Source organism: Dermacentor silvarum, chromosome 6 (genome assembly GCF_013339745.2).
Source record: "Dermacentor silvarum isolate Dsil-2018 chromosome 6, BIME_Dsil_1.4, whole genome shotgun sequence".
Classification (NCBI taxonomy): domain Eukaryota; kingdom Metazoa; phylum Arthropoda; class Arachnida; order Ixodida; family Ixodidae; genus Dermacentor; species Dermacentor silvarum.
This window is the reverse complement of record NC_051159.1, coordinates 177,394,438-177,414,049: the sequence shown is the minus strand read 5'-3', so window position 1 is coordinate 177,414,049 and position 19,612 is coordinate 177,394,438. Positions and strand designations below refer to the sequence as shown.

The following is a 19,612-nucleotide window of genomic DNA, read 5'->3' as shown; positions in this document are numbered from 1 at the left end:
GTGGAGATGCAACCACTCCTTTACTTTCATCTTCACCATTTACTACGACTTTTTTCCTTCTAACTACCATAGCGTATCAAGACAACTGAAGAAAATGAAGGAAAGAAAAGAAGCTGTTCCTTGAAAGCTTTAGACAAGTGGGAAGGGGGATGGTGTTGCATACGCAAGTGTTTCCTCATGCAACTAGCCTAGTCTCTTTATGTCGTTTTCCTACGCCCATTACAATATAGAACGCCTGGAGCTTACAGTGTTACGCAGGCACGCAGTTCGCCTGCCAAATAATAACGGCCCGTCTTTAGTTTTCAGCAGTGTAAGCAAACGAAATAATTTTGGGATAGGTGCAAATAAAGAAAAGATCAGACGGCAAATCCGAAAATACGTTACGTTGTCGTTCGCGCTGTGGAAGACACGCTTGGTAAGAAGCTCGTAAATTATCTCATCAAAACGCGACTAGAGGGCCGTTTCCACCAGAAGACCATCATCGCTACTCAAGACAAGCGCGAAGCGCAAGAAGCACAGGAAAATAATAAAGAATAAGATAAGAACATTTGGCTGTGCCGAAGTTTCAAGCGGGCCCTAACGGCCCTTATTAAGCTTTTGCCTGGGGGCCCGGCTGTTCCTTCGCTGTTCGGCAAGAGCATGGCTATCGAGGCGAATGTTTTGGCACGCTACGCAAGGTTGGAGGCACAATGCCTTTTTAAATATCTCCGAAGGAAAAGCGGAAGTTTTCTGTAGCGGTGCGAAAGAGAAACCAAAGAGAATGAAAGGTGGGGGAGGGAGTGCAAAGGTTCGTGGCTCGACATTTAAAGGCGCTTTACCATAACATTACCGCTTTGCAGCTAACAACGGAACCGATCAGGTTCGTGCTCTGGGAACGCTAGCCCTGAAACGTATGCATAGGTAACCTTTTGCAAGAACACTATATCGGTAGCGGTTCAGCGACAACTGCACACTAAACGGTATCGTCGGTATTTCATCATCGCCAGCATACATAGAAAAAAAAAAAGTAACATAAGGCCGCTTTCAAACTCCGCTGACGGGAAACCAGCGCACAATGGACTTCAATGAATGAATCAAATTATATATTTTCGCCGTAGACAATACATTGCTACTACAAAAATAGGGGACCAGAGAACTCTGCGCAGGCACCTTTCTTGCTCCTGCGCAGGACGGCATCACTTACATGTTTATGCATAAGTACGTTTTACCCATTCATTTCCCCTTCGAAGGGGGTAAGTACACTGAACCCTTACCGCAACGTGCAGAGAGAAAACAAACGCGCCCGCCCTCTGTCGGTGGCAAAACAACGTGAGACATACGGCATGCCGTACCGGCGACATGTTGCAGCGTGTGTGTCACATTTCGGTTTAACACACAACCAAGCATGTCTCTGCTAGCGCAACTGCTTGCAAGGTTAGTTGTACGCATATAGCGTACGGAGGAGCGCTGAAAATTTGATTATATGAAATCAGGGGTTTTACTTACGAAAACCACGATATGTTAATGATGCACGCCATATATAGATGAGAGGTGGGGGTGGGGGGGGGGGGGCTCCGGGTTCTTGAACGTGCACACAATGCGCGGTACGCAAGCATTCCCCCCCCCCCCCCCCCTTTTTTTTGTGTGTGTGTGTGTGTGTTTTGCCTCCATCGACATGCGGCCGCTGTGGCCGGGATTCGATCTCGCGCCCTCGGTCTTAGCAACGCAATCCCAAAGCCACTACGCCACCACGGCGGGTTAGTGGAGCGCGAGAACTGAGGTTTTCGTCATCTTCCAGATGTTTGCGAGGGACATAGACAGTGTAAGAACATGAATGTGCACATTCGTAATAAGCGTCAGATAAAGCACCCCACAAGTTGAGCAATACGAAGAGACGTGCCACATACCGCTGGCGGTATATGGCTTCAATCGCGTAACATTTCAGCTGTCATGCAGTTATGAAGTTAAGCGCTCTCAGTGGTGCCCAAAAACTTCGAAAACGGGCTGCACCTGCACCTGCGTTTCCTGCGTTCTCCTCTAGGAGCTTTCCCGATCCTTTGAATCAGCGCCAACCTCGCAGACCAGCAACGGCAACGAATCGTCCACACAACGCCCACCCCCCTTCAGGCGACAGCCGCCGGAGCGCGAACAATCGCTCCGCGGACACGGAAGGAGCTCGCACAATGGCCGCGAACGCGCGGCGCCGCTCTCGATATGTACCGCTTCAACGCACAATACCGCCGGAGCACGGATGAAACAAGAGGGGAAAAAGAGTATCAGTCGTTTTAATGGAGCACTCACTGTATCTCGCTCCTTGCGCATTCCTTTCTAGATTTGTTGATATTTACCTTTGTCGCTGTCGCTCCTTTCTTGCCCGCCCCCTCCTCATTTTTTTTTTTCGAAGCAAAATGCATCGTAAACTGGAGTGAAAAATAAATTTCAGCGCCGAGGCGTCCGCGCAGTTTCCAAGTGGCGCCCTGTGCACGACATAAAGGACACGTCGAGGCGAGCGAGAAAACTCGGAGTAAATAAAGAAAAGCGGCAGCAGGAAGTCAAAAAATGTCGTTAGATTCCGGTACTAACACTAGTGGAGCGTCCGGAAGGAACCAGCGTAGAGAGACGGGGGAAAAGGGAAACGGACGTAAAAGACAGTGTGAAGGGGACAAGCGACCAAGAGCTTTGGTAAGGAAGCGCTTGCCTGACGCGCTCGCATGGCTCTCCCTGCTTTCCCACTGGAAAGCGAACGAAAAATCCTAGACGGTTTTTCCAAGAGCAGACAAACTGCCTCTCAGGCGCGGGGGTTTGCGCTTGCTTGCGATGGTGATGCCGCCTACCGACGAATGGACAGCGAAATAAAAAGGGCCACAAAAAGGAAACGCAAAGTGTCGCGTAAAGCGCACCGAAAAATGCATCGAAACTATACACACTGCGCATCAATAACGCAGCGAGAGGACAGAGTGCGAAGAAATGTATACCTTAGAAACAAAGTGAGAGAGGGGGATAGGACGACAACTGAGAGGCGATATGAACAGCAACAAAAAAAAGCCACTAGGTAGAGCACGGCGGAGACGATGCTGAAATACAGAGGAAGACCTACAAAAGTGCACTGCCCGAAAGAACACAGAAACGTTGCGAAAGCGACAGAGCCGCCGTCGTCGTCGGGGCCGTCGCGAAACGGCGCAGCCTGCAGCAGTGCCGGCTCGCGGTCATATCTCACTCCAGGAGGCGCCGCGAACGGTTGTTTCCTTGATGACGACGCTGAGCACCTTTTTATTTCTGCGATGCCGCTTTTTCTACGACGATCGTCGCCGCCGCCTTCGCCGACCGCTTTTTACGCGCTTCGCTTCTTCCGTTTGCCTGGGCCGATTTTTATGGCCGGTCTTTCGCGGACGCCATCGTGGAAACGCCGACCGACGGAATTCTCCGATATAAATTACTCTTCTCACGTCACACTACACGCGCCGGTAGCTGGCGGCGTCGGTGCACGCAATAACGCACACACGGACAGGGGCGTAGCCAGAAATTTTTTTCGGGGGGGGTTCATCGGCCCGACCGGGGGGGGGGGGGGGGGGGGAAGCGCCTGCTTTCCTCTACGTGCCGTGATCGATAATAAATATCGGTAGTTTAAGCACCCTCTATGTATGTATATCAAAGACATGGGACCCCCCCTCCCCCCTCGCGTGTGTGTGTGCTAGAGCACTACACGGGCTCGGGCTTACCCGAAAGCCCGGGCCCGTGGGCCGGGCCGAGCCGGGTAGAACTGTTTTTTCACGGGCTCGGGCTGGGCTCGGGCACGGCGTGTGCTTTTTGACCCGGGCCCGGGCCGGGCTCGGCTTTCTGGTGGTGTGCATGTAACGTGCAGTGAGTTATTCTCGGGCGACTCAACTCTGAAAAACATTATTTTTCGGTCTCGGGCCAGGTTCGGGCCGGTTTAGAGTCGGGCTCGGGCTGGGCCTAAGGTAAAGGGGTGGCGGGCCGGGCCGGGCGGGTAACGTAGATTATTTACGGGCCCGGGCCGGGCCCCGGTCTCGCCATAAAAGTTTTGATCGGGCTCGGGCGGGCCACCCAACGTAACAACGGGCCCGGGCCGGGCCCGGGCTGAAAAAATCGGCCCGTGCAGTGTTCTAGTGTGTGCTTGTGAAGAAATTAAGTAAAAAGTAATGTAAGCTCAGTAAAATACAGTAAGTACGACAGGTACAGTGGGCGTTTGGAGCAACTGTCTCTCATCGCGCCACTGAATGGACCAGTCTTCGAAAACGCATCATTGAGACGACCCGCCCGATCGGAGAAGACATCATTAATTGTTAATCTCCGTTAAGCGTAGATGGCGTCGTCCTCGTCGGGGCGAAGTGCGTTTTACAAGTCAAGGACGGCTATACACGTGAAAATGCACGCGTGACCATGCAGGCTATATATACCTACTCCCATAGCAATAGCTTGTTCGCTGCGTCTTTGCGCTAGAAAACTGAAATACGCGCAAAAACGAGTAATGCTTTTTTTACGAAGCTTTCGTCGCCTTGCATTTCCTGCGGCAAGTGCATGGGCCGCTGTGTCTTCCGCTGTGTGCGAGCGTGCAGCCGTCATTTGCCTTTGCGTGAACAGATTCAGAATTGTACAGAATATTTCACCGCACTGCATAGTTATGGCATGTGTACGCATTTTAAGTAGTGCGTGCGAGTCGTTTCTGCTTCACTTAGGCCGGTGCAAACAGGAAGCGGCCTTGTACCTCACAGAATCTCGACTGATTGGTGTACTAGTGATGCAGGAATGAACTCCGGTCTTGTTCAGTGCATAGTGCACATAATCAATTTCTCAGGACGCGTCAACTCCGACGAGAACTGTCAGCGCCTGCAACAAGAGTTTACTTACGCTGGACTGCGCACATGTAATCCATGCTTGTCGGCTGTCTGTTTCGTGCATTCTGTTGCGAGTCGGTGGAATTTCACTGTTGGCATCAACCCTTTGGTGTGTACATTGCTGGTTTGGGATTCCACAACACAACAGCAACTACCAGCCTTTCGTAATTGCTGGTTTGGGATTCAGCAACACAACAGTAACTACCAGCCTTCCGTAGGGGCGCAATCGCAAACGAGACGTTTTGCGCTGCAGACTATGGCTTCGTTCACACTTGGGAAGCGGCAAGCGGGTGGGGAGGCCAAAGCGGCCGGAAAGGCCAAAGCGGCCGGAAAATCTTTTCCGCGCATGTCCAAGTTCACATTTGTTTTGCTACCACCGCGGCCGCCGCTGCCGCTTTCGTCCACATCCATCTAGTCTGCGTACGTTTGTCGGCGTGGTGGCGCTCATTATCGCATTATTTCGAGCGGTATGTTCATTCACTGACCCACCCGTCATCAAAAGTGATCATCTTGCGCAATTTCGCGTGTCATCTGCGACCTTCGGTAAATTCCTCGTTGGCGTTCTGTAATTCTCCTCACACGGGCGCGGTAGCGCTGTGTCACAGGTTGCTGCCTAGGCGTGATTATATTTCTTTAATAGCTTTTATTTACAAGTTGTAATAACATTTCAACATTTCGTATTATCTTCGGCGGCTCCAGGACACGAAAGTGGCAACGGGAACACCAAAGCTAAAACCCGGGCTGGCCCTTTGTGTTGAGGCTCGCCGAAGCCTGCGCGTCCTACGTGAGACCTACGCTCCCAATCTATCGTCGCGACGAGAAAAGCACCCCGCGACTTCTGCAACATACCGTGCACGTGCGAGGAGAATTATGGAGCGCCAACGAGGAATCTGCCTAACTATTGTCTGTCATGGAAGTGGAAGAAGAAATGGCTTTTATACTTCTACCTACTTGTTTTCTAGAAATGGACAATGAATAAACGGAAGACAAGAAAACCTCGGAAACGGCGGTGGTGGGTTCGCCTGGCTTTGCAAAAGCGCGAGAAGTTGGGTCACGCGACTGTTGGCTTCGTTGCCGCGCCTCCGGTCGCGCGACGTTGAATACTATCGCGAGTATTGCTGACAGTACGTTTTAGTACTTCTCTTGTCGTAGAGCAAGGGGTGGTTCTTGATCGCGTCGATCAGCATTGCAGCCTACACTTTTGGTGCCATGTTCAATGTTACGACCGGAAGTTTACATGCTAGTGTAGCTTCCGGTCGAGCAGAACGACTTTCCGCCACGTTTCCGCTTCGCCATGGCGAAAAAATCGGTCCGAGACCAATTTAGCTCGCCGCCTGTTTTTCTGCCTGTTTTGCCGCCTAGGCGGGCGGATTTTTGCAAGATTTTGCCGCTTCCGCCAGCTTCGAGACCAAGTTCCTACGCGAACGCGGCCTAACCGGCACCTGAAGGGAAGCGGCGGAAATGTATACCAGAAATTTTGACCACCTGGGGACTTTAACGTGCACCTAAATCTAAGTAAACGGGCCTCGAGCATTTTCGCCTTCATCTAAAATGTGGCCGCCGCACTTGTTGCTTCATTTGTTGCGCATTTGTTGTTTCAGAATGCGGCCGCCACATTCGCGCCCAAAACCTCACAGAGTGTCAAGGCCTTGACAAACACCGTGACAGTTTTTTTCCATATGCAGACAAGATTAGCTGTAAATTACCAACCCAAACGGAAGCGCCCAGGAATGAAAGTGTGAAAGTAGCACCGGTTTCTTGAAATATGTCAGCGCGATGCGACGATAGCAAAGGGTGGGTTAGTGGGGGGGGGGGGGGGGGGGTGCAAAAAATTTCGGGGGGGGGGGGGTTGAACCCCCCCAACCCCCCCTTGGCTACGCCACTGCACACGGACAACCACCTACACTTCGCCACTCACGATCACATCAACCTTCTCCTGCGCAATATCTACTGAACTTAGCCCGTAATAAATAATAATAATAAAAAAGAGAGAAACAGCAAATACATAAGATGGGAGAACGAGAACGGAGAGAACAGTGGTACAGGTCCCGCGTTCGATATGGTTTCGTGTAGAAACAAAGCAAGAGTCCCAGATAAACGACCCCGTGTGTACTAGAGACGAACAAACGACGTATATGCCGGCGCCAGCCAGATCTGGCGCCGTTCGATATTACACTGCAGGAATGTCTGTCATCACCGACGTGTTCGCCAGAGCGAGGGAAAAAGCGGTGTGTAGAGTTCGAAGCGAGGCCGTCATGTTGACAGGCCATTATCGCACTCGGTGCATCCGTTCTCCGCCGCGTGGCGGGTACGCCGATAGGCCGTAGAGGGCGCGCGCTCACCGATGGTTATTATTGGGCGAGAGCACGCTTGCTCACGAAAGAGAACGCGAAGCTAGGAAGAGCCGCGCGTGGACCGAGAAGGCACCCACAGACAGGAACACACGCAAAAAGATAATAAACGTGATAACGTCGAGGAATTGCGGATACAACGATCTGTTTAGGCCGCATCACATCTCCCGTGCACGAGACGGTTGTTATGGATCGATGTTCCGGCATTTGTTGAGTACTGATCAGTACGGAAATGTACTTATATTAAAACACGGAATGCGCTGTACGCATCATTTTAGAAACTATAGTTAACACGGCGTCCACAGGTAACTGAAAGAATTGAGTTCACGCACTCTCAGAGCACGCATGTATGTGCACACTCACACACCAATGTTGCTGAGAAGGTCGATGACAGGTTAAAAAAAGAATGAAATCATCATGTTATCACATGGATGATTCTATAGTTCCCCTACCTCCCACCATACATTCGCAGTGAATGAAAATTCTGCCTCAGCATCAATCAGTGTGACAGACAGCGATGATTTCAGCAAAGATGACGAGCTGGACGTAGGAGGAGACGACGGCTGTTCGATATTTCGTCACAGTGGAAAAGGAAACGTTGATAGCAGCGGACACGATACAGATCGAAAGAGCTAGCTCTATGTACGACTGTAACTAGCATTTTGGTGCAGGTCGAGGCATCTCTCCTTTATGCCTCTCTGACTTTCTGTTAAAAAATTAAATTATGGGGTTTTACGTGCCAAAACCAGTTCTGATTATGAGGCACGCCGTAGTGGGGGACTCCGGAAATTTGGACCACCTGGGGTTCTTTAACGTGCACCTAAATCTAAATACACGGGTGTTTTCGCATTTCGCCCCCATCGAAATGCGGCCGCCGTGGCCGGGATTCGATCCCGCGACCTCGTGCTCAGCAGCCCAACACCATAGCCACTGAGCAACCACGGCGGGTCTCTCACTTTCTGTAACTAGCATCGTAACTAACAAAATAGAAGAATGTTAAAAAATTAAATTATGGTGTTTTACGTGCCAAAACCTCGATTTGATTATGAGGCACGATGTAGTGGGGGACTCCGGAATAATTTGGAACACCTGGGGTTTTCGCATTTCGCCTCCATCTATAAATGCGGCCGCCTTGACCGGGATTTGATCCCGCGACAATTCGTGCTTAGCAGCCGAACACCATAACCACTAGACAACCACGGCGGGTAAGGATGTTACGTGAAATTGACGCTGTGTACTGGAAGTAATGCTATACAGACGGCGAAAGTGAGGTTTGTACATATGCTAATGACGTAATAAGGAGCATGTCATACTTCCACGTATATACAAGACGAGTTGCCTCCTCTTTTTCATAAAAGGTGAAAGTCAGGCCCCCACGCTGGTGTCACTTCCAGGCGACCAATATTTTTCAATCCCTAGCTTGTCTTCAATCGCAGCCATGCATGGAAGCAGAATGCAGAACGGAAGCCTCATTCGCAAGACTGCGACGACCTCGAAACTTCACCAGCGCTCACGCACAGGACGCGCTCGCGTTGAAGCGCCACAAACGCAGGCAACACTAGCTCCCAAGTGGAGTGCCTATTGATTGCGCATCGACATGGCGTGGCTCCACTAGACTTACGGAGCCCCGGGGGCTAACGACTGGCGCCAATGCCGGTCCGGCTGGCTGACATCGGTTTTCGATTAACCGATTTGCTCCTAAGTGGCCGCCGCGGCCAAAGTAGGGCTGCCCGACCATCAGACACGCCGTCGGTGACAGGCGTCCATAACAACAAGGCTTCCAAAAAAGCAACTCCTCGAAGCGATGGAGAGAGAAAAAAGAAAGGCAGGTAACTGCGCTCGTTGCTGTTTCCCGCACGGACGAATGATTAAGAGGCCCAGCGGCCGAAGACGCCCGTCCGTTTCCCCGACCAGCGCCGCTGCCCCGACCCTTAACAGCCATCTTCGTGTTCCTTTTTTATTTGCATTATATCGCGTCGCTTCGTGTGCTCGTGATTTTTATACGCTACGCATCATCCTGTGTGTGAAGCAGAGTAGACGTCACAGCGATGGTTTCGTTGGTAAATGTATTCGGTCGTGAAATGGCGAAGAACCGCTTTCTCTATAGGACGAACGGTGCCTGTCGAGCAGCTGGTGATCGATGGCTCGCAAGTAATTGCGTTCACTGAGAACGCGACAGATTGACGCGTTTTGCCCTTGGGCAAGACGACAAGAGCCGCTGTCTTCGTAACTGGATTAAGACAACTTAATACTGCCGCGTGAGCCGGCTAACAAGCTTACCTCCACTTGTGCTGTCGTGTGCACAGGAGGCAACCAGTTGGAAAATACATCGTAAACGCTTTAAAAGAATAAGAAAATGAGAACTTTGTTTGATTACCATGCGAATCACACGCTTGCGAGGGCACGGTACCAGAGATACTGCTAAATTATTCCTCTTCGGCAGGCTTGTGCATATATATACAGGGTGTTTCAGCGAACCCCTTATTATTATTATTATTATTATTTTTTTGTAATTGCCTGTAGCAGATAGCACAATTCTAGTCCATAAGCTGGTCTATTCGAAGAGGCGGACTTTACTTGCACAAAAAATTGAAATGCATAATCAATTAACAAGCATTCACTCATTAAGGTTGTAACTAATTACCTTATGGTACATATTGCAATTTACAAATTCTAGCGGGTAGACTTCTAGGGGGTGACGGCAAGGAATATCCACTTGCGATCACTCTGTATAGCGTACGCCGATATTTATGAAGCTTGGCCGCCCATGATAGCTGATAAATTCTGTATATTGCTCACTGTACATATGGGTACTTGGTGCACAGCTTCTGTTTTTCTTATGTTAGAAAGCGTTCGATATTTTGCTTTTTGTTCACTCGTAAGTTGATCGTTCTTTTTTTTTTTCGGACTATTTCTAAAAATCAGTCGTGACACTACACTGCATTTTAACTGAAAACCTATAGAAAGCTACAAATAATGAACAGAAACGCAACAGAACATTTATAACGACTTTTGTACGGGTTAGAGTTGTCAACTTATATAGCGAGATCCCTTGTGTAACGATATTTCCACTTGGAAATAAATGCTCAAGTATCTCGACGAGATCAACACAAACCTCGCTGCGTATTTCGTGGGCAACGAGGTGTATCTGCAGCTAGCACAACAGAATGGCGACAGAAGCTCACCTTGAGCAGAGCCTTGTAGTCGTGCGCTCTGCATGTCATGGCGGCCACTGACTAGTCAACTCGCCAACCGACCGCTGAGCGCATCAGTCCCACTGCGCGGGCAGACGACACCTGCGAGTCAAAGAAAGGAACGTAGCCATTAATTCTCTTAATCAGGCGCGAAAAATAAGGACGGAAAATACGGCTAGCGAATGAGCACAATGAGGAAACACTGACAGCCATCAGAAAAAAAAAAAAAAAAAACTGCCAAGTGCTGCCGTTAAGGCCGTTCAACGAAGGCACTACACGTGATGCCCCGTACGTGCCTCTGGCTCAGTCGACTGCATGGTACAGCAAATGGTGATGCTATACTTGGGTGCTTATAGCTAGCTGCATGCCCAATAATCTCGATGCACCGAAGCCAAAGGACTTCATTTAGTTCCACTGTGTCTTACGCATTCGTAAATGCGCATCAGTGTCCTGCAGCCGCACGAGCCTATATAGGACTGCAGCTCAAGTCTGCATCTCTTCCTTTCTTCGCCATATTTCACGCTTACGAGCTTCTTATACGTTGTCCAAGCATACAGCGCTTATGACTTTGATAATGGGCGCCGTGTGCCGTTGTGTGAGCGCTTGAAGACCGAAAATTAGCATGGCCGACGGTTCCGGGAGCGCTTCAAATAACAGCGGCCCTCGTCCTGGAAGCCTTTTCAGAGTTTCGCTACGCACTGCGAAGTCAGCGTACATTACATACTACCGTTCTTCTTTTGAGCCCTTTCTAAGCCCGATGCATCGTCCCTGAAGAAATAAGAAGAGAGTTAGCTCTTGTGCTCGCCAATGTCTGACGATGTATACACTATGACCCTTTCAATTAACTTCATTTGGTCTCTTCGTAAAGCCTCCTGCGTGAATATGGCAACAGGCGCAGGTAAATTGCACACAGCGATGAACTTTGACTAGAGATAGTCTGAACACGATCACTCCATACTCAATTTACGCTCACGCCTCATTATGATCATCACACTCCACTGTAAACTGCAGGACAACGGGCAATGCTCGGGATTATCTTCAGCGTCCGCCCTTGCAAGCTAAAGCTTTTGCGATATTCCCGCTCCCGATATGAGGTATAACCTTTCTCCTGAACGTTATTAACTCTGGCAATCAGCCACAAGAGCTAAACACGAGCAATAATGAAAATGAGCGGAATGTAAAATACGTGACGCTTAAATTATGCGCTAAGAAACAAGACTCAAGTCGAAATTTACGACAAGTAACTACTGTAGGACAAACTTTGGCGAATAAAACTGCTAGACACACCAATTCACGAAATGTGAGCACTATATACAGTGGAGCTTCCTACTAGAAGACAAAGCGATTTCGGAGTATAAGAACTTCACACAAAGGTGCGTTTCAGAGCCATGGCCCGGCGGCAATCAAAAGAACACGTGTGCAATAAGGTGGAAAAGAAGAATGAGACAAAAAAAAAAATAACTAGCACGGAAAACAGCGATCGGCGATTAACATTCGCTTGACAGTACGCTGAAGCTTGAACAGTTGATATACTCCTACAAAAGAAGTAAAAATCGATACAGTAGCTGTCGCTCTTTTCAAAAACCGAAATGTGCGAGGATACCCCAAGGAGAATTATCTCGCGGGCTGTGTTTTCATCCCGGGTTTGAAAGATGCACTGAGATGGCAGCACACACACACAAGTACCGACTTCTTATCGGCGCGACATCCAATATGATGCAGCAATAAAAGTTGTTCTTTAAAAAAGGAAAAAGAAATGGCCTTGCGCGCTTAACTCATTTCAGAAGCTAGTAGTATGATAGTAAACTATATATCTGGTCTATGCATATGTCAAGAATAATCAGATTTAATTGCATTTTGTGTCGGAAAAAATGAAGAGAAAAAAACCCCCTTAACAACACGGCAACGATGAGTAAACAAGCAAGAAATAACAGCCCCGTTTGTTGCAGTTGCACCACTTTCAACAAGTCAATAAACAACACGCCTAAGTGCCACTGCTGTTAAAATGTTCTAAACTCACGGTTCGTAGCGTTCTTCCATCGTGTGCGCACAAAGCATGTATAAGTCAAATCAACCTTTCGATTCACTGCGCTTATTGAGCATCAAACGCGCAGCATCGAGCACTAACAAAAACCATTGAGCATTTGTTTCCTTCCTTCTTTCTTCATACCATTACAATCTAAACTTACGGGGCGGAAAAAATGTCCGCCAGAGCGCACACCGCTGCTGAATGAAACAATGAGCAAACATACGTCCTTCCTTTTAATTTATTCCTGAGGCAACACGAGTCCAGAAATGTAAGCAGATTGCGCTGCAGTACTCGCTGATTCAGGCGTGAGCTGTCATGCTGCACATGGCTTTCACACAAACTGGCATAGCCTGTTAACGGATATTTACGCAGCGCACCATTTTTCTTTCTGTTCCAGGCATCAGTGCGGGGATGCGGACAAGGAAAAATAAACAATTCTCGCAAACAGATATTGCCTCCGGGAATTCGAATACGGTCTCTCTCTCTCTCGAAAAAAAAAAAAAAAGCGATTCGACGAAGAAGTTCTGCCCGTATACATACTATATTCTATGCGAGAAATCACGGATGAGCAGAAAGAGCGACGATTTCGGGGAACACAATACGGGATTATGAAGATTCCGAGATATGAGAAGCCCGCATGCAAGGCGTTTTTCGTGCGGCCCTCGCTGTTTCGTGTACCGGAGAATTTCCTGCGCTCGGTGGAAGAAAATTCAGCGCAGTTCTCGCGACGTTCGGGACACGAGCAAGCTCAGCGCTGTCTCTCGCTTGAAGGATTTCGAACGCGTCCGCCCGCATGCCGCTATTGCCGAGGCCAGTTTTTCTTTCCGGGGCATCCGAGACACGACGCAACGGAAGACATTGTTCGGAAGAGGATTATTATTATTATTATTATTATTATTATTATTATTATTATTATTATTATTATTATTATTATTATTATTATTATTATTATTATTATTATTTACTTTGAAAACACACATACATTTGAGTGGAAAGGGAAAGCGAGGAGCAGGCGCCCGCAATTCCTGCCACCCGAAGGGGCTCAACGCCTGCCTATAGTCTTCAGAAAGGAGGAGAGAGAAACTTGGAAGATAGGAAGAAGGGGAGCAAAGAAAGAGCAAAATTAGAAGAACGCTTCAACGCACTGACTCGTTTGATCACTTATTATTCATTGCATTAGCTCACTGGCAAGCAGGCCCAAAAGATCGGAGCTGGTTTAACGCGCATTGTATGGGGTCATACACCGCGTACACTTCGTACACGTAGTATAATCGGATAAATGCGTAATTTAGGAGTTGATCGCCGGGGCGGCCTGACCTTGCGCTCTTAAGCCTGCCCGCAGCGTCTACACCCAAAATCGAAAATAGCATCGATCTTTATTATTATTATTATTATTATTATTATTATTATTATTATTATTATTATTATTATTATTATTATTATTATTATTATTATTATTATTATTACATTTTCCCGAATATTTCCCTGTTTAGTTTGATGAGGTCCTTCTGTTCCGTTCGGCAGCATCACTTGATCACCAATTCCTGTGGCAACGTCTTAGATCTTTGCATCTCGAATGCTCATGTCCCTTGTGCGTACCAATAAGTTTCATGCGCCACTCAAGATAACTGCCTCTGTGTCAGCACTGAGGCAGAGCTCCTCCAGTGGCGTAAATGAATCCCCTCGCTTTGCTGTCAAGCGTGGTGATTATCTTGGTTTATATAATTTCTCAGGGATCACAGGGAGAGGCCTTCGTACTGCAGTAGACATAAATATGGGTTAATGATGATGATGACATAATTTCTTGTCCACCAACGATTGGTCACTGGTTACGGACAAAACCATTGTTGACGATCAAGTAGATCAGTTTATGGATCTTGTTTTAAGCAGTATACGCAAATGCATTCTCCAGTAGAGGCCTAAACGCTGTAATTATCCCCACTGGTTTTCGTCTGAAGTCATAATTGCCCTAAAGCATAAAGATCGCGCGCACCGAAAATTTAGAATTCCTGTGCCTAATGAGTGCAGAGAAGAATGCCGCTTTTTTCGGGCTGTCTGTAAACGCCTCTATAAGCGGGATCAAGACTCGTATATTGCATTCTTGGAAAAGAGCGCCTCCGACCAGCCGGCGGAATTTTGGAAGTATATCCGCAAGCGCTCTAGTAATCGCGGAGAGTTTTCGCCTGCTCGACTCTAGAGGAGTAGAAATCGCAGTCGCGGATTGTATTGCTGCCCATTTCTCATCCTTATATAAAGCTGCAGGTTTCAACGCTGGTGTTAATCAGCAGCACACGACCGGTTCCTACATCTAGTGCTGTGTTTGATGCAAAGCTCATCCACGAATGCCTTAAGCGCTTGAAACCTTCCCGATCCTGCGGCCGTGATGGAATCCCCTCCGCAATTCTAAAAGCTTACGGCAGTGTATTTGCCCCAGTATTGACATCTATATTTAATAACTGACTACTTCCACTTTCCCTCGAATGTGGAAAACTGCTCGTCTTTTTTCTGTATTTAAGTCAGGCTAAAACCGATGTCTCGAATTATCACCCGATTTTTCTTCTCTCTGCCAGGTCTAAGATTTTTGAGCTTGCTCTTCACAACATATTGCCTTTTACTGTGAAAAACTCATTGATTCCGAACCAGCATGGATTGCTCACCGGCCACTCCACTATCACAAATCTCGCAAGTTTCATGACAGACCTCCGCCCCGGTACTTCAAAGGGGGCAAGTTGACACCATTTATTGTGACCCCAGCAAGGTTTTTGATGTAGTCAGCCACTCACTGCTTCTGATCAAGCTTACGCACTTTGGTGTTGACTCGTCAAATGTAAAAATCTTGCGCCCTTATCTTCTTTACAGACCAGGTCATGTGTTAACGTCAACGGCCAAACGTCGTCTTCTTACGTGGCAACTAGCGGCGTCCCTTAGGGATCAGTATTGGGGCCACTCCTTTTTTCAATTTTTATTAATGAAGTTCTTTGCACTATTCGGAATTCTTCATTGCTTCTATGTATATGCCGATGACATCAAGATTTTAAGGAAATTCATACTGTTGACTGTCGCAACCTGCACTCTGACCTGTTTTCTTTTTCTAAATAGTGCAGAGATAATAACCTCACTTGAATGCTGCTAAGACCAATGTTATGACTTTCACACGATATCTACCTTCCGGTTAACCTCCCTGCCTTTTGCATTTCATTTATCTCTCTCTATCTCTCTCTTCACACGCAAAACAGCAATCATCTCTTTTTCTTATTCTGTAGATTCTGCACCGTTGTGTAAGGTCTACGAGATTAATGATCTCGGTGTACTTTTTGATGCAACCTTACACTTTTCTGCTCACACTAAACGTGTTGCAATGCGGGGTATGCGCTCTCTTGGTTCTGTATGCAGACTATCGAGGGAATTCAAGTCTCCAACACCGTTCCGCAAATTATACACAACCATCTGTCTTCCTCAACTCGAATATGCGTCGGTCGTTTGGAATGGCTCTTTCAGATCCAACAGTGACATTATAGATGGGGTCCAGAAAAAGTTTCTAAGCATATGTAATCCACGCTTTGCAAACCTGGACATTGGACCTTGTACTAGCACTGTTGGATTGTTGTCATTGCCCTTACTTCGCTACCGACGTAATCGCGCTGACCTTCTGTTTCTCCTCAAACTCCTTCACGGTAACCTCACGTGTTCCGATCTCCTCAGCTGTATGATGTTTCGTGTTCCGCGCAAGATCACCAGAGAACACAGACCTTTCCATGTTCCTGCCCGTCATCACCAACACTCAACCATCCACAGAATACAGTCTTTATAACGCTTACTTTCGTGATCTTGATATCTTTCATAACTCGTTGTCATCATTCTTTTCCGAGCTTTGCCTTGTGTTATAATTTCATGCTTTGTTCAAGTGCCCTTCTCCTTTTCTTTTGTACTTTGCGCTTTGTTGTAGGTACTCTCTTCTTTTTACTATTTTTTTCTTTTTATTCATTTATTTTTCATGATATTCCCTTGCAGCGTTCTTGTTTTTGGTTTTTAATGCATGCGTGCGCCAGCACTCAGACCTTAGGGTTGCTCCTGGGCACGTCAAATAAACATGATTGATTGATTGAAACATGATTAATTGATTATTATTATTGCATTTCACAAAGCGACCCATTCACAGCGTAGATTGAAAAGTTGGAACGTACACACACTGCACTTATGCAAACACCAAAACACCGAAAATGCACATAAGATGGCTCTGCAGTGTCAAGAGAGAGAAAGGATGCTGCACATAAATGCAGCAGGGATGTTAATGTGAGGTAGTTCCGATTAATTGGCTACCCTGCATCTGAGAAAGGGGGACAAACAGAGTATATAGCGCACGCGGTTACTTGGTGCTGGAATTGGCTACCCTGCATCTGAGAAAGGGGGACAAACAGAGTATATAGCGCACGCGGTTACTTGGTGCTGCTCAGTCTCTCTCCTTACGCTCACCTTGTGCAGCATCAAAAGTACTGCGCAACTAAAAATAACCGCGACGGCTAATATCAAACAAAAAAGCACAGACTGGGGTCTTTGCAAGAACAAAACGAAACGAAAAGTCTTCCGCAGAAAGACAGATAGCGGGGGAAATATAGTTTTAACAGCAGCCTAGCTCACGTTCACAAATGCGCGTAATAGTTTTCGCGTACATACACAGCCTACGCATAGAGAGAGAGAGAGAGAGAGAGAGAGAGAGAGAGAAAGGATGCATAGAAAGGCAGGGAGGTTAACCAGCGGTAGTTCCGGTTGGCTACCCTGTACGGGGGGAAGGAGTAGGGTATAAAGAGAGAGAGAGAGTGGAAGGGGGTGGGAGAGAGAAAGAGAGACGAGCACAAACCGCGTACATATACTAGCAAGCAGGCGCTGGAAACACTACGCGTTCATGGAGTCCTTAGAAGACGTCGGACAGACGCCACCTTTTTCTTTCATTAAAAAGCTTATTCCTTTCTTATCCACCGCGTAACGTGAACAGGAAATGAATTCACAGCAGCTAAAATCAAGAGACGCGACTCGGGCACCATAGAGTGGCGACGAGGGGTCTGAGACGCGGCGCGCGCTTTTGCTGCCTCGGCGCTGTTAATTACGTTAAAGACTTCACCAGCGTCAATTAAACTTTTAGCAGCCCGTCCGCGTTCATTACGGAGAGCTTCTGCGCAAGGGCAGCGCTTTTCCTCGTCTCTCATTTCCAGCCGAGTCCACCCCAATTTCCCGTTCTCTTTATTAATTTTTTTCTTTAATTCTGTTCTCTCCTGAGCAGCCTGTTCATAATACCTGCGCTGTCTGATACGTGCACGTTTATTACAACCTTTACGTTCGGCGGCGGGTCGGTGCTCGTTAGCTTCGTCGACATGGCGAGTCCGTTAGCTTCACAGATGGAAGCGAGCAGGTATAAAGAAAACGGAGTTTGCGATCTACCCGCTCTACGGGATAATGAATGCGCGGAGCAAAAGTAAAATCTCTACCTGCAGAGAGTATCGCAAGAAAGTATGCATAGAGTAATCTTGACATCTCACGAAAGGTTTTACCTCACGTCTGGCGGAACTGACGGTAGAAGAATGAAGAAAAAACAATCAAGACACTGGCTGAGGCCCATCCACTCTCAATATATAAAAAAGGGGACCTAATTATTTGCAGAAGACATTGGATATGAGACATGCTTGTTACGAAATGTGGCGCTGCAGAGTATATAGGGCTACATGTGCGGGTGCTTTAACATGGCCGACGACTCTCGTCAAGTTGAATAGTATGTCTATATAAAGTAAACAGTATGACAAGCTTGTACGTCTTTTCTTTTATCAAAGCCATTTCATGAGTTGGTTGCAGGAAACGAGTTAAGAGTGACAGAGCCGCTGTTCATCGCCCTCCTTCCCACTGGCCCAGGGCGCCATGGAGTCGAACCCCCGAATCCCCGAACTCAAGAACCTGCGGCGGGCCCTGGACAATTACGAACAGACCCTTAACTGGGAAGAAACATCCGAAATTCGGCCCTGTTTTTTTTAACCTGTTTCGCTATCTGTTTCATGTACGGATTGGATCCGTGTACGAGCGCAAGCCTGGGATTAAAAATATCAGAATTGCAAATGTCAGGCAGAAGATATTCAAGGCAGCTTGAAAAATTGAGAAGCGGAGATAAGCCGGGGGGGGGACGCGCGATGAGAAATAATTCATCGCGCTTCACTGCAGTCCGATCTTGCATGCGAAAACACGGTCGCGCCGCATGGACAAAATTACTCGCGAGAATTCGAAGAGATATCGGGCCGTAATATTACAGGGGGCCGAGAGGGAACCGGTGCGAAACGCCGGCCGACCAAATAGACAAGCTAAAACCGTGCAGCACTGTCGGAGCTAGGGCAAGCGTCAGTTAAACCATGCGCAGCGTTATTATTATTATTATTATTATTATTATTATTATTATTATTATTATTATTATTATTATTATTATTATTATTATTATTATTATTATTATTTGGTTTGTACACATATAACACAAGGACACGAAGGAAATAGGAAGGGAGCAAGCTGACAACTGCCACCGAGAGGGGCATGCACAATGCTGCCTACTCTTTCAGGAGCATATGAGGAAAGAACATGAACATATAAGGAATGAACAAATGAACATATGAGGAAAGAAAAGAGAAAAATAAAGAAATGACGGAGACACAGACAGGACAAAACAAAATACGAATAATGTCTATAAACGGGATGCCAAGTCAGTGTCCTTCAGAATAGTTAGCAGGGCTCGATGGGCCTGGTCACGTCGGGAAGCGCACCCCCTTGGAAATAGGCAATCGTCAAGGGTCGCACATTGCAGCCCAATAAGTCTATATTGCTTAATTAGGAACGCGCGCTGCGCAACGAATGCGGGACACTCTAAAACGAGATGTTCAAGTGTCTCACAGGAGCCACAAAACGTATACGACGGGCTGTCCACACGTCCTTGTCGGAATAGGCGTTCGCGCACCAACACAGACCCAACCCTTAACTTGTATAACAGTGCTCTAGCCCGACGGGGCAAGCCTCGACCACGAACACGGGGAGAGAACGATCCGTCTGCAACATGCCGATATGGGTGCTGATTTAGGAGGTGCCGGCGTATCAGAAGACGAGCGTTTTCAAACATGCAGGAAATGTCGGGGCAAGTGATTGTAGCGCTTAAGATTTTCTACACTAATAACGGAGCAA

At 47.6% G+C, this 19,612-nt stretch overlaps 1 protein-coding gene across 3 annotated transcripts in view; it reads right to left on the bottom strand.

Moving 5' to 3' along the window:
* The window catches only part of LOC119456450 (galactosylceramide sulfotransferase), a 364,759-nt gene that overhangs the window by 46,499 nt on the left and 298,648 nt on the right, over positions 1–19,612 (bottom strand). For all 3 annotated transcript variants that reach the window (XM_049669875.1, XM_037718236.2, XM_037718238.2), the window contains exon 2: positions 10,372–10,482. In XM_049669875.1, the coding sequence (XP_049525832.1) occupies positions 10,372–10,410 (39 nt within the window). In that variant the 5' untranslated portion in view covers positions 10,411–10,482. The remainder of the gene's footprint in view (positions 1–10,371; positions 10,483–19,612) is intronic.